Below are 13308 nucleotides of genomic sequence, written 5' to 3' on the forward strand. Positions count from 1 at the left end.
GATAAAGCATTCCTGTTAATTTTTGTTACATTTTTATAGAATTTTAATGTTTTGTGTAACAAAATGCTTTCTGTGTTCAGGTTTGAATGTAGCAATAATAATGCAAAACCTACACTTCAAATCAACATTTAAAACAACAAAAAATATAAACCTTGACAAAAAGTAGTTTTTGAGAATGCCTTAATATGCATTTAAATCCACAACCTAATAAAAGTAAACAAAAAAAATTAAAAAAATATTTACAAAAAAAGTAAATATTATTGAACAAAAATATATTAGATTGATTTTACTGAAGAAAAAAAAAGTTAGATTTCAGGTGTCCGGTCACTTTTGACCACGAAGACCATGAGTGCGACTCCCAAATGAGGAGTGCACAAGGATTAAAACTAGATTGTAAAATATCAGTCAGTGGGGTCAGCAGAACACATTTTGCAGTTGTGGATGCTGAATAAATGCATGGCAACTTTGTGTTGCAATAAAACAAATCTTAATTGCTGTTGTTTTAATAGAAAAGCATGAACATAATTTGGAATTGTTGAAGTTAATTTTAGGAATTTCACTGGGTCTCAGCCTTTGAGAGAAGCTTCTTGTTGTACCAGTTTTCATAATGTAAAGAGAGTGTTAATTTATATAATAAATAAAATGCGTTAGAAAACTAGATGAGGTTAAATAAACCATGCACGTTGATGTTCTTTTGATTTGTGCTTTTGTGAAAGTGCAGTGTGTAAAATGACAATTAATAGCGATAAATAGCTCAATTGTCTAAATAGCGATAGACAATAAATAAATAAATTTTTGCACAAAAAGTAGGAAAACATACACTTCAAAAAATGACTTTCTTACTTGAGAAACAAAATGATTTAAAATATCAAGTCTTGTTTTCTGAAAAAGTATATAAATTTGAAATTGAAACAAGAAAAAAATATAGATTTTTTTATTTTTATTTTTGCCCCATTAGGAGATATTGTTCTTAATTTTAAGAAAAAACTACATTTTGATACATTTTTCAAAGCAACATGATACCTTCAGTCATTTAGCATCTCCAATGCATCTTGTTATAAGGACATGGGTAGGTATTTGTAAAGGAAAACAAAAATGACAAAAATACTGAATAAGAAAATCTTTTTTTGCAGTGTATGATTTATTTTATTTATTTATTTTGTCAAACAAAATAGATGCATATCTGTTTTCCAGTCATGCACACAAATATTTTTTCATTATTTTCTGTAAACTGTATTTTTTTGGTTATTTTTTCCGTTGTTTGTAATGCACAAATCACATGATATTCCATGGATTGATTGTTTGTGTGTGTTGTGTTTAGGAGCTGTTCAGGGCATGATCACAGGGATCCGAGGTCTGTGTAACGGACTCGGCCCGGCTCTGTTCGGATTCATTTTCTTCCTCTTCAATGTGGAGCTGAAGGAGCTGAGTCCCGTGGAGCCGAACCCCGTCACGCCGGACACTGAAGAGGTACAAGAGAACGTAATCACTCTCTGTGTGTCTTTCTCAGGGTTCCTACAGGGTCTGGAAAAGTATGGAAAAGTATTTGTGTTTCCAGATTTTTGCCCCCTATTTAGTTTTTTTTTTTTATAATAGAAAATTAAGAATTGAATGAAAATAAATTTATTGTAAAAGACAGTCAAAATATGACTTTTTCATTATGCAAAATGCAGGTTATAAGCATTTTGGGTTTCTTCTCACAATATTCTTAGCACCATATTACATAGCCTTAAAAATAAAACATATACAGACTTTTATGTGCGCACGAGAAATCATTTAACTTTGTGTATAGGACAATGCACACTGAGCCACCTGTTGTGGTTTCTTGGCCTCCACAAAGCATGCATTAAAGAGTCCTAAGACCTTAATATATGGCATACTGCCCTAACAAAAGTCAAATTTGAAAAACTTTTTTTTTTTTACAGTACCAGTCTTTTTTATAAACCCTTGAACTGTCATGTTCAGCCCATTTCGTGTCATGGTTTCTCCATCGCCACGGAGGACGTGTTAAATTGGACATTAGGCCTTGATATTAGAGGTTCTGCCATAAGAAAAGACCAAATTTGAGCTAGTAGATTTGTACTAATTCATGTGCATCCATGCTCTTGTTTTATTCATAGTAAGATGGCAGTGATGCACGAAGGAAATAGACTATATAAAACTGTGTAAGCATGCAAAAAAAAGTTTCTTGTGTGCATGTAAAAGACCTTTTGTTTTTAGGGGCTCTATATGTTAATGCCACCTAGAGAAAATCAATGAGAAAATAAAAATATTTACAGATGACTGTATTATATACCAAATTTGTGACTCTGCAGCACAAAAGCAGTCTGAAGTCGCTGGGGTATATTTGTAGCAATAGCCAACAATACATTGTATGGGTCAAAATTACAAATTTTTATTTTATGCCAAAAATCATTAGGATGATATTTTTGCTTGTTTTAAGCAAAAACTAACAAAATGTTGATACTTTTTTTTTAATTAATTTTTTTATAAATAAGGCTTAATATCTTAATCATTTTATTTGTCAAGTAAATGCATCTTGATTCAAGAATGTTAAAGGGGTCATATGATGCTGCTAAAAAGAACATTATTTCTTTGGATTTGAGACTTTAGTGTTTGCAACTTTACAGATCTTCTTTATGCACCAAGAGCTTGTAACACTCCAAAGAGAAAGGAAAAAATGAAATCGCATCATATGACCCCTTTAAGATATTTATAGAACACAAGACACAAACACAGCAAGAGAATAATTTTTTGCAGTGTTCTCAGTATTTTTGTCTTGCTTGGTATCTAAACATCCTTAAATCAAGATACGTTTACTGAAGAAGCGAAATAACTTATCAAGTCTTGATTTTGAGAAATTAATGCTTAAAACAAGAAAAAAATATCTGCCAGTGGGGTCAGAAAAATAGTCTTGTTTTCCCTTTGAATCAAGATTTTTGGCAATTTCTGTTCTTGTTTTAAGAATAAACAAACTTAATTTTGATGCATTTTTCAGAAAGTAAGACTTAAGACTGATGAACTGAGGGGGAGCACATTTTAATGTTAGGCTGAATTATTCCTGTAAGGCATTTAAAGGCAGAGTAAGTGATTTCTGGTAGCCAATGTTGATATTTGAAATCACCCGCCATCTCTATCTTTCTGTCGCTCGGCTCGGCTAATGTCCGTCCCATGCACTGAACGCGCTCTCCTCCACATCACGAGTAGACACGCCCCTTATTGCTGATTGGCTACAAGTTTGTTTTGCGATTCGGCCCGAATCAGTTTTCTAAAGTGTTTTTGAAAAATCACTTACTCTGCCTTTAATGTTTCTGTGCTGTCCAGTAAATTTCCAGAGGACCTAATCAAATGTTTTGTTTTTTTTAAAGCAGCTTTACTGATTTATCATTGCTTGCTAACAGAGCAGATTCTTACTGACTTTTATGTTATTTTATTTAATTGAAAAAAGTCATTTTTTTTGCATGTTAAAAGCAGAGTAAAACCAATTTTGGTTCCCTTACACATCACGACTCGGTTAGCATCAGATTATCTGAGTGATTGCATTTTATCATGTAACACACTGCAGCAATAACAGCCTAAATCCATGACGACTTCTGCTTCATAATGTATTTACGATGTATTTAAGCAGCACAAATTGGAGGAAACGTTTCAGTTGCCAATTCTGATTATGATGCATACTTGAAAATGATGTAGATGTGACTCTATTTATGCAATCGGTGCTGTAGATCAATGCACACTGACTCCAGAAGGTCTTAGCCCCACTAAACTAATGTCATTTTAGGTGTTTTCCAATGAACTGCACTTTGTTTTTTAATGATGTTTCGGCTCTAGGTGCCATTCTTCATGTCTATGCAGCCATTTCTTGAAGACTGGTTTGTAGATGCCTACTGATGAGATTTTATTGATGCATTCGATGCACATTAAGCATTCGTTTGCTGAGACATTTGTTCGTTGAGCTATTCATTGATGTTTCAATAAACCGCTTCATATTGCATGATTGGATTTATGTTTTTTCCCATTGACAGAGAAATGCAAGTGTTTGCATGTCATATTTATCGCTGAAGGCAAAATAGGAAATTGGAATTATTTATTTAATTGCAATAAATTAAAATGACTCGTTTCATACATCTTATAAAACATTGACTCGCAGACAGAAAAAATCATTATCAGCATGCTGTGAAACGTTTGGTCACACCAAACAAACTAAACGATGGAAATCTTCACAGAAAACCAAATCAAAATGGGTTTGGGATCAGATTTTAACTAGTTTACAGGAAACTATGAACTTCAAGCCTACAAACTCCCAGCTGTTTTTCTTAAATAATAGTAAACGCTGCTAGAGAAGAAACCCAAACCCTTTAGATACTAACAGCTTATCATCCAGTGTAACCTGCTTTTCAGTTTTAATTGAACTCGGAATGAGAAAACTAATAAATAGACTCCAGTAGAAGCATTTAAATCACACTGATATCAATCTGTGTCATTCTGAAGCAGATGATTGTGTCATATTTACAGTCATCTGGTTCTACAGCAGGCAGCTGAGGGAGACTTTAGTGGTGTATGACGGCTGAGTGTCTGAAAAAGAGGAACATTTAGTTAAAGCTTAACATCTGCAAATGATGCACAAACTGTTTCCAAATGTATTTAAAGTTCTGTATGATTACTGAATGATGCACTGAAAAAAAATGGCTTTGCATTTACTTTGAAACTTCTAGTAAATTTCACTTATAATTACAAAGAAACGGCAAGTAACCCATGCCGTTTTCAAGTAGAATGACTCAAATAGTATGTTCTTGTAAAAAGTACTCCAATAATCTGTGTTTTATTTTATAACTTAAGAAAATCAGCATTTTAGAATTGGCTCCTTTTCAATTTATAAAATTTATTTTTTTTGACAAATTAGAATTTCTAAAATAATAAATTATAATGATTTATTTTTTCTGCATCCTTTTTGCTTCCTTGGTTCATATTTAATTTAAATCCATGGATTTATCAGCATTCATCATTTTCACCTCTGTCTTGAAGAGTCTCGATGTACGTCTTCATGAACTCCTTGTCACGCTCGTCCTGAGCTTCTGCGTCTATCTTGTTCATGTCTTCATTGTCAGTGTTTATTGGATTGTCATATAATCGGATTAATCTGAAACAGAAAGACAGTAGATCAGCGCTTTATGGAGTGTTTTTAGGGGTTTGGACAGACAGCATGCAGCTGCTCATGTTTTATACTCGGATTGCAAAAAAAAATAAAGAGATGGAGGAAAAATTATAATTAAATGTTTTGCAAGTCAACGCAAAGTTTCTCAGAGGAACGTAATACTTTTGAGAAAGAATGCAAATGTTTTGTGAGTGAACGCAAAGTTTCTTTGGGAAATGTATGTTTTGTGACCGATCACAAGTTTCTCGGGTGAACGCAAATGTTTACTAGAGAACGCAAAGTGTCTTTGGGAAATGCAAATGTTTTGTGACCGAATGCACGTTTTTCAGCGGAATAGGACAGTTTTGCGAAAGAACACAGATGGTAATTTTTCCTGCTTAAAAAAACAATAGAAACCATCACAGAAATTCTAATGGTTTCCACTACAAATACCATTACGAACATTACAAACCATCAACTTTTAACCAATAAAACCATAAAAAAATGGTTTCCTGTAGTGTGTTTTGGGACACTATTAGATTTAGTGGTTTTAACAAGCCACCAATAGAAGGAGACCAACAGGGTCCATTACAGTTTCCATTAAAACCAATACAATTCCCATTATAACCAGTACAACCATTACAAATTATGTGGTTTCTATTGTTTTTTTTTTCAGCAGGGTTCTCAGGGGAACCCAGTAGTTTGGCGAACAAACAAAAAAGTTTCTCGGTTGAACGAAATAGTTTTACAAGAGAACATAAATGTTTTGCAAGTGAACGTGAAGTTTCTCAGCGGAACGCAATAGTTTGCGAACTTACACAAAGTTTCTCAGAGGAACGCAATAGTTTGCGAACTAACAAAGTTTCTCAGAGGAACGCAATAGTTTGCGAACTAACAAAGTTTCTCAGAGGAACGCAATAGTTTGCGAACTAACAAAGTTTCTCAGAGGAACGCAATAGTTTGCGAACTAACAAAGTTTCTCAGAGGAACGCAATAGTTTGCGAACTAACACACAGTTTCTCAGAGGAACGCAATAGTTTCGCGAACTAACACAAAGTTTCTCAGAGGAACGCAATAGTTTCGCGAACTAACACAAAGTTTCTCAGAGGAACGCAATAGTTTGCGAACTAACAAAGTTTCTCAGAGGAACACATTAGTTTCACGAACTAACAAAGTTTCTCAGAGAAACGCAATAGTTTCGCGAACTAACAAAGTTTCTCAGAGGAACGCAATAGTTTCGCGAACTAACACAAAGTTTCTCAGGGGAACGCAATAGTTCGCGAACTAACACAAAGTCTCGGGAACGCAATAGTTTTACAAGAGAACACAAATGTTTTGAAAGCGAACGTGAAGTTTCTCAGAGGAACGCAATAGTTTGCGAACTAACACAAAGTTTCTCAGAGGAACGCAATAGTTTCGCGAACTAACACAAAGTTTCTCAGAGGAACGCAATAGTTTGCGAACTAACACAAAGTTTCTCATAGGAACGCAATAGTTTGCGAACTAACACAAAGTTTCTCATAGGAACGCAATAGTTTGCGAACTAACGCAATAGTTTGCGAACTAACACAAAGTTTCTCAGAGGAACGCAATAGTTTGCCGAACTAACACAAAGTTTCTCAGAGGAACGCAATAGTTTCGCGAACTAACACAAAGTTTCTCAGAGGAACGCAATAGTTTGCAAACTAACACAAAGTCTCGGGAATGCAATAGTTTTACAAGTGAACACAAATGTTTTGAAAGCGAACGTGAAGTATCTCGGGGGAACGCAATAGTTTGCGAACTAACACAAAGTATCTCGGGGGAACGCAATAGTTTGCGAACTAACACAAAGTATCTCGGGGGAACGCAATAGTTTGCGAACTAACACAAAGTTTCTCAGGAACAAACACAAAGTATCGGGGGAACGCAATAGTTTGCGAACGAACACAAAGTATCAGAGGAACGCAATAGTTTGCGAACGAACACAAAGTCTCGGGAACGCAATAGTTTTACAAGAGAACACAAATGTTTTGAAAGCGAACATGAAGTTTCTCAGAGGAACGCAATAGTTTGCGAACAAACACAAAGTATCGGGGGAACGCAATAGTTTGCGAACGAACACAAAGTATCAGAGGAACGCAATAGTTTGCGAACGAACACAAAGTCTCGGGAACGCAATAGTTTTACTAGAGAACACAAATGTTTTGCAAACAAACGCAAAGTTTCTCAGGGCAACGCGATAGTTGCGAGCGAATGCACAGGTTTTGCAAGCGAGCGCAAAGGTTATTGGCGAAACGCAGAAGATTTTCAAGAGAATGAAAATGTTTTGTGAGCAAACAGAGCATTTCCCGGTGAACGGTTTAACCCTAAAACTGGCAACGTATCCTGTGGGATACGAACATTTGAGAGGCTGTGTGGAGCGAGGCGGGGAATGTGTACGTCTCGTTTCTTGGTTTGTGAATATTTAGATATATTGACTTTGTTCATACATTTAAAACTGTATGGCTGCCTGTAATGGGAAATCTACTCACCCTCCGATAAAAGTTGATCTAGTTCACATATTTACACATGTTGGAGGTACTTACCTGTTTAAAAAGCTGTTGTTCAGCATTAGCTTATTAGGTTTACATTGAAATTTTATGAATTAAATGCTTACATTTTTTGTAATCTGTCTCTAAATGTTTGTATCTCCGGGGATACGTTGCTCTTTTAGGGGTATAAATCAACATATAAAACACACATATATATATATATATATACTCTGTAATTTTGTGGCTTGTGTTTTAGAAAATCAAATCTTTTTGTAATCTCGACAAAACACATATTGTTGGAAACGTCTGACAGTCAAGGTTCCATATTTGGTAGCTGTTTTGTAATAGAAGTGATATTGTGACAGAAAATTATTGATTTGTGACAGAAAACTGAATCAAAAGAATTCAATAGAGTTTGGGTGTCACCCAGTGGTTATTTTTGGTATAGCGCCCAAACAAAATCTCACAGGAACCACAATTTTGGTGATATCAACTTCAAATTTGGAGCATAACTTGGTTAGACATATGGCTTAGATTTTATAGCAATTTGAAATGCAACATATTTTATAAAGTATTTATTTTATATACAATTTAAAACAAACTTCTATAACTTCTATACTTATATACTTTCTTTTTTTGAAATGCTTTCACTTCAGCAATAATCTGCTATGTGTCTTCTTTAAAAAGAGACCGAGCTTAGGTCTGTATTCCAAAGCGTTCAGGAATTACAACCATGTTGTAACCAGCATTGATAAACAAGTGTTCTGTCTGTAGTTAATTTATACCCCCAAACTGGCAACGAATCCTGTGGGATACAAACATTAAAATCAAAATTAAAAGTCATGTTTTGAAAAAAATTATCAAGTTGTATTATTTGTGTCCCAATAAGATGGAAAATAGCAATAAATTAATGTTCTGATGTCTCTTTATGGTCTTGCCATTTTTAGGGTTAAAATAAAATTTTTCCTTCCATCTCATGTTTTTTCCATCACCATGTGGCTCATCACTCGCTCCGTAGGGTTCACGCTTACTTGATGTTAGGATTGTCAATTAATTGCGACGGGATGCTGTACAGTTCGTCTGCGCTGATAACCAGCATCTTCAGATGGATGAGGTTCGTCACGGTCATCGGCACGTATCGCACGTTGTTTTTGTGAAGGAACAGCATCTCTAATGACTCGAGCCTGATGAAGGACAGATTCACGATGTCAGGCACATGATCAGTGTTGGGGGTAAAGTAACGCGAGTTGCGTAATCAGATTACTTTTTTCAAGTAACTATTACTTTTTAATTTACAAGAAAATATCTGTTACTTTTTCAAATAAGTAACGCCAGTTACTTTGTTTTTCCCATGTATTGACTGACAGCTCTCCTGTCCCTATGTTGAGAGAAATCAGAAGTACAGAGACTTTGTGTGCGCTAAACATGATGTTACTGTAGTTCTAGATTAAAGGTGAACATGCATTAATTCATCTTACTCGCAAAAAAAGCAAAACAGATTCAGTATTCATCAAAATGAATTAAAACGTGAAAATCTGCAATAATTAAATATGTTAAATAACACAAATATCCTTTATATATTTAAACCCACTTTATTAACCAATGTCTTTGCTGCTGACCTTTGATGATCAGTTCAAACATACTAATTAGCAAAAATGACTTTAGATAAACTAACATTTGTGCTTCTTTCTTTTTTTTATTGCTAAAGTGTGTTCTTCTCTTGCGTTCTACTGTACAGACGTGAATTTACTTTTCCTTCAGCCTGAGGCTTATTCCTTTCACTTTTAAATGTGAAAGGGCTTTTACATTTGCTAAAAATATAACTTTTTATAATAAAAACAAACAAGCAAGCCCTGCTCAGATTTAAAAAGTAACGCAAAAGTATCGTACACTGCAAAAAATGATTCTCTTACTTAGTGTTTTTGTCTTGTTATAAATATCTAAACATTCTTGAATCAAGATGAATTTACTGTACAAGTAAAACGACTTAAGATATTATGTCTTGTTTTCTGTAAAAAAAAAATTTTTGTTTTAGCTTAAAACGAGCAAAAATATCTGCCAATGGAGCAAGAAAAATAATCTTGTTTAGCCTTTGAATTAAGATTATTTTTCTTACATAATTGTCAGATATTTTTGCTCGTTTTAAGCTAAAACTAAATTTTTTTTTTTACAAAACTTTTTTTAAGTTTTTTTTTTACAAAACAAGACTTAATATCTTAAGTCATTTCACTCGTAGAGTAAATGCATCTTGATTCAAGAATGTTAAGATATTTATACTAGAAAACAAGACAAAAACACTAAGTAAGAGAATCATTTTTTGCAGTGTAGCGCATTACTTTCCATATAAAGTAACTAAGTAACGTAATTAGTTACTTTTTTAAGGAGTAACGCAACATTGTAATGCATTATTTTTAAAAGTAACTTTCCCCAACACTGCACTTGATGAACAGATGATTATGAACAGAAATGCTGTAAACACACACCTGTCGATATCCTCCGGCAGGTCTTTGAGTCTGTTGTTGCTGATATCCAAACACTTCAGGCTTTCCATGCGAAGCACACAGACAGGAATACCGGCAAACTGATTCTCTGCCACGTCCAAGTGCGTCAATTTTTTTAGATTACTCAGCTGGAAAACGAATAACACAGACGGAAATGTGTGTTTTGTGAAGGATTTCATGCATAGGAACATTTTAAATGGTGTCGGATCATCTTGTCGCACCTCAAAGGGAAGCTCGGCCAGGTTTCTGTTCGCCGTCATCTCTAATCGTTCCAGATTCTCACATTCTCCGAGTTCAGGTGGAATGCTTAACAGTTTATTATAATTCACATTTAATCCCCTCAGGTTGATCAGTTTCCCTGTGAAAGATGAGACGTTTGCATTGGATTTCTGTGACTCTGGAGCACAAAAGCAGTCATAAGCAGCACAGGTATATTTGTACAATATTACAAAATTATGCATTTCTCTTTTATGTCAAAAATCATTCCCTCAGGTTGATCAGTTTCCCTGTGAAAGATGAGACATTTGCATTGGATTTCTGTGTCCCTGCAGCACAAAAGCAGTGTTAAGTCGCTGGGGTATATTCGTAGCACATGATCAATCTCAATTTCACCAAATTGATTCTTATGACTGGTTTTGTGCTCCAGGGTCACATATGTGGAGTTATGATTTGAGTATTTCAGGTTTGGTGACTCTGACCTATTTCAGTAGGAAGCCTAGTCAGTCCATTTTTCGGGACGTCCAGCACTTGCAGATCCACAAACGCCTCGATGTAAGTGGGAATCTCGGGAATCCTGGTCCCGTGGATGTGCCATTCCTTGAGATAAGTCATATACTGAAGCTCTTCAGGTAATTTCTGCAGATCACAATGATAGTTGGATCACGGACGGTACAAATTCATTTGAAAAACATCTTTGAAAAAGCATTATCAGATGGCTACCATCCATTTTTTTCCATTCAGCTCAAAAATGAACTTCTTCTTGTCTGCGTCATTGTCTGCATGAGAGACACAGACAGTCAGAGGTCAGATTCATTGAGTCTCAACAGGAATATTGTTTCAGGAGGTTTAACAAATGAAAATTACGCACACAATGAAGTAGAAAATCCATTGCATATGCTAGAAGATCAACTAAAATATAAGAAAAAATCTGTAGAAAAACTGATAAGATATTATTATAAAGCATTATCTGTTAAGTTTACTAATATTTCCTTTAAACTGTAACACAATGCAATGTGTAATTCAAAATATGGGTAAAACACATGGAAAATTCCTTCATGTTAACTATTATCTGATATTGTCTTTTCTTGTTATTTTTTTCCTTTTTGTTAATTTATTTCGTCAGCATTAAGAAATATAATAAATTATAATACAATACAAATGTAAAATAATAAAATTCAAAAATCCTGTTTATGTGTTCTTACAGAGAACTGAAAATGTGATAGTAAAATGAAACAAAAATGTTTTATTTAAACTCAAAACAATAATAATAAAATAAATCATACAAAATTAAACAATTATGTTTACATGTATATTTACACCTACATATCATGTGACCAGTAACCAACATCAGAGAACTAAAAATGAAATATTAAAACAAAATAAATAAAAATATTAAATTTAAACTTAAAACAATAATAGTAAAATAATACAAAAATAATAAACATAAAACATTTACTTAAAAATATTAAATATTTTATGTTTACCTACATGTAATGTGACCATCTACCAACATTTTACTTAAAAATAATAATGAAATCATACAAAAATAATTAATAATAATAAAATTAAACATTAATATTTTATGTTTATCTACATATCATGTGACCATTAAACATCATCAAAGAACTAAAAAATGTCATATTAAAATAAATAAAAAATATTTATTTAAACTTAAAACAATAATAATAAAATAATACTAAATAATAAAAATGAAATACTTGCTATACTTGAAATACTTGTTTACCCGCATGTCAATCGACCATTAACAATGCATGCAAATTTGCTGTTATATTATTGAAATTATTATATATTGAAATTATATAAATCTCAAAAGGGGGTAAATATTTTAGATCAAAGGTATTCGGCAAACAAAAACATTTGAGAGCCCCTGTTTGAGTTTGTGAGCTTAGACTAGACTTATTCTGAAATTATTCTAAATGTATCTATTTGATCAGGTGATGTAATGACTGAAAGTGTTTGGGTTTGAACTTTGCATTAATAAAGATACCCTTGTTATCGGTGGGCAGGAGGTGTATTTCTCTGAGCGCTGATCTCTCCAGATAACACTGCAGCGCCGCGACCTCAGCGCTCTTCAGCTTTCTGCATGCAATGCGATACTGCCACTGCTGATTCACCCTGCAAACAAACATCGCCTGATAGTTTGCTTTTTAATGCAACATCAGCGGTTTCTCTAGAGCAGGGCTGTTCAGTCCCCATGCTGAAGGGCCATGACCTGGAGCCAGTTGTTCAGAAAGTTTCATCTGGATCAGAATGATCTGGATTCGGAAATAACCCATTTTACTTTTGTGCCGGATTTTCAAAGCAAAACTGGATGGGATCTCCCTGATCCAGATACACACTTTTCCAGATTTCCAAATCTGGATTACTAGTGCTCTGCGGAGCCCCTAAAGGGACATGCTGATGTTTTGCATTTTGCATTGCATTTACACACATAACTACTTCTGACTGCTCTATCTCTGATGATTGTGCCAATGTAGTTTACAATCAGTGATTAAAATTAAATGTAAAATTTTTGTTTGATATTGACAGCTGTTTGGGGATACATTACATGTTACAAATGTTGCATTTTTTGGACCAGTTTTAAAGTTTTATTACATTTTTGTTCCTGAAATCCACCCTTCTGCTGGGATCAGAACAATCCAGTTTTTTTGGCGGATCAGAAGTATCCCAATCTTACTAAAACGTTTTGAACAACACTGAGGATTTAATCCGGATCAAAACCAAGATTGGATTTTGTGATCTAATCCGAATTCAGAATCCTTTTTTTCTAGCAAAGAACACACTTTACAGTGTTAGATAGATAGAGAGAGAGACAGACAGATAGATAGACTGATAGATAGAGAGAGAGAGAGAGAGATGGATAGATAGATAGATAGATAGATAGATAAAAAAAAGAAAGAAAGGAGAGAGATGGATGGAT

General features: G+C 34.1%; 1 protein-coding gene and 1 pseudogene across 3 annotated transcripts in view; one reads left to right on the plus strand and one right to left on the minus strand.

The window, feature by feature from the left end:
- Positions 1-3891, plus strand: part of LOC107712630 (hippocampus abundant transcript 1 protein-like) — a 12259-nt pseudogene extending 8368 nt beyond the window's left edge.
- The window catches only part of LOC107712520 (leucine-rich repeat-containing protein 2), a 23477-nt gene continuing 11557 nt past the window's right edge, over positions 1389-13308 (minus strand). The window contains exons 2-10 of one of the 3 annotated variants that reach the window (XM_016517826.1): positions 12376-12520; positions 11088-11143; positions 10847-11003; positions 10370-10506; positions 10131-10276; positions 8679-8831; positions 5013-5140; positions 4514-4575; positions 1389-1462 (exon numbers count right to left, since the gene is read on the minus strand). In XM_016517826.1, the coding sequence (XP_016373312.1) occupies positions 4526-4575; positions 5013-5140; positions 8679-8831; positions 10131-10276; positions 10370-10506; positions 10847-11003; positions 11088-11143; positions 12376-12517 (969 nt within the window). In that variant the 5' untranslated portion in view covers positions 12518-12520 and the 3' untranslated portion in view covers positions 1389-1462; positions 4514-4525. Of the gene's footprint in view, positions 1525-4099; positions 4576-5012; positions 5141-8678; positions 8832-10130; positions 10277-10369; positions 10507-10846; positions 11004-11087; positions 11144-12375; positions 12521-13308 lie in introns of those variants that run through there. The other 2 variants (XM_016517817.1, XM_016517808.1) reach the window with 2 other exon arrangements.

This window comes from Sinocyclocheilus rhinocerous, unplaced genomic scaffold, assembly GCF_001515625.1.
Source record: "Sinocyclocheilus rhinocerous isolate Xijiao unplaced genomic scaffold, SAMN03320098_v1.1 scaffold493, whole genome shotgun sequence".
In the NCBI taxonomy this organism is placed as follows: Eukaryota; Metazoa; Chordata; class Actinopteri; order Cypriniformes; family Cyprinidae; genus Sinocyclocheilus; species Sinocyclocheilus rhinocerous.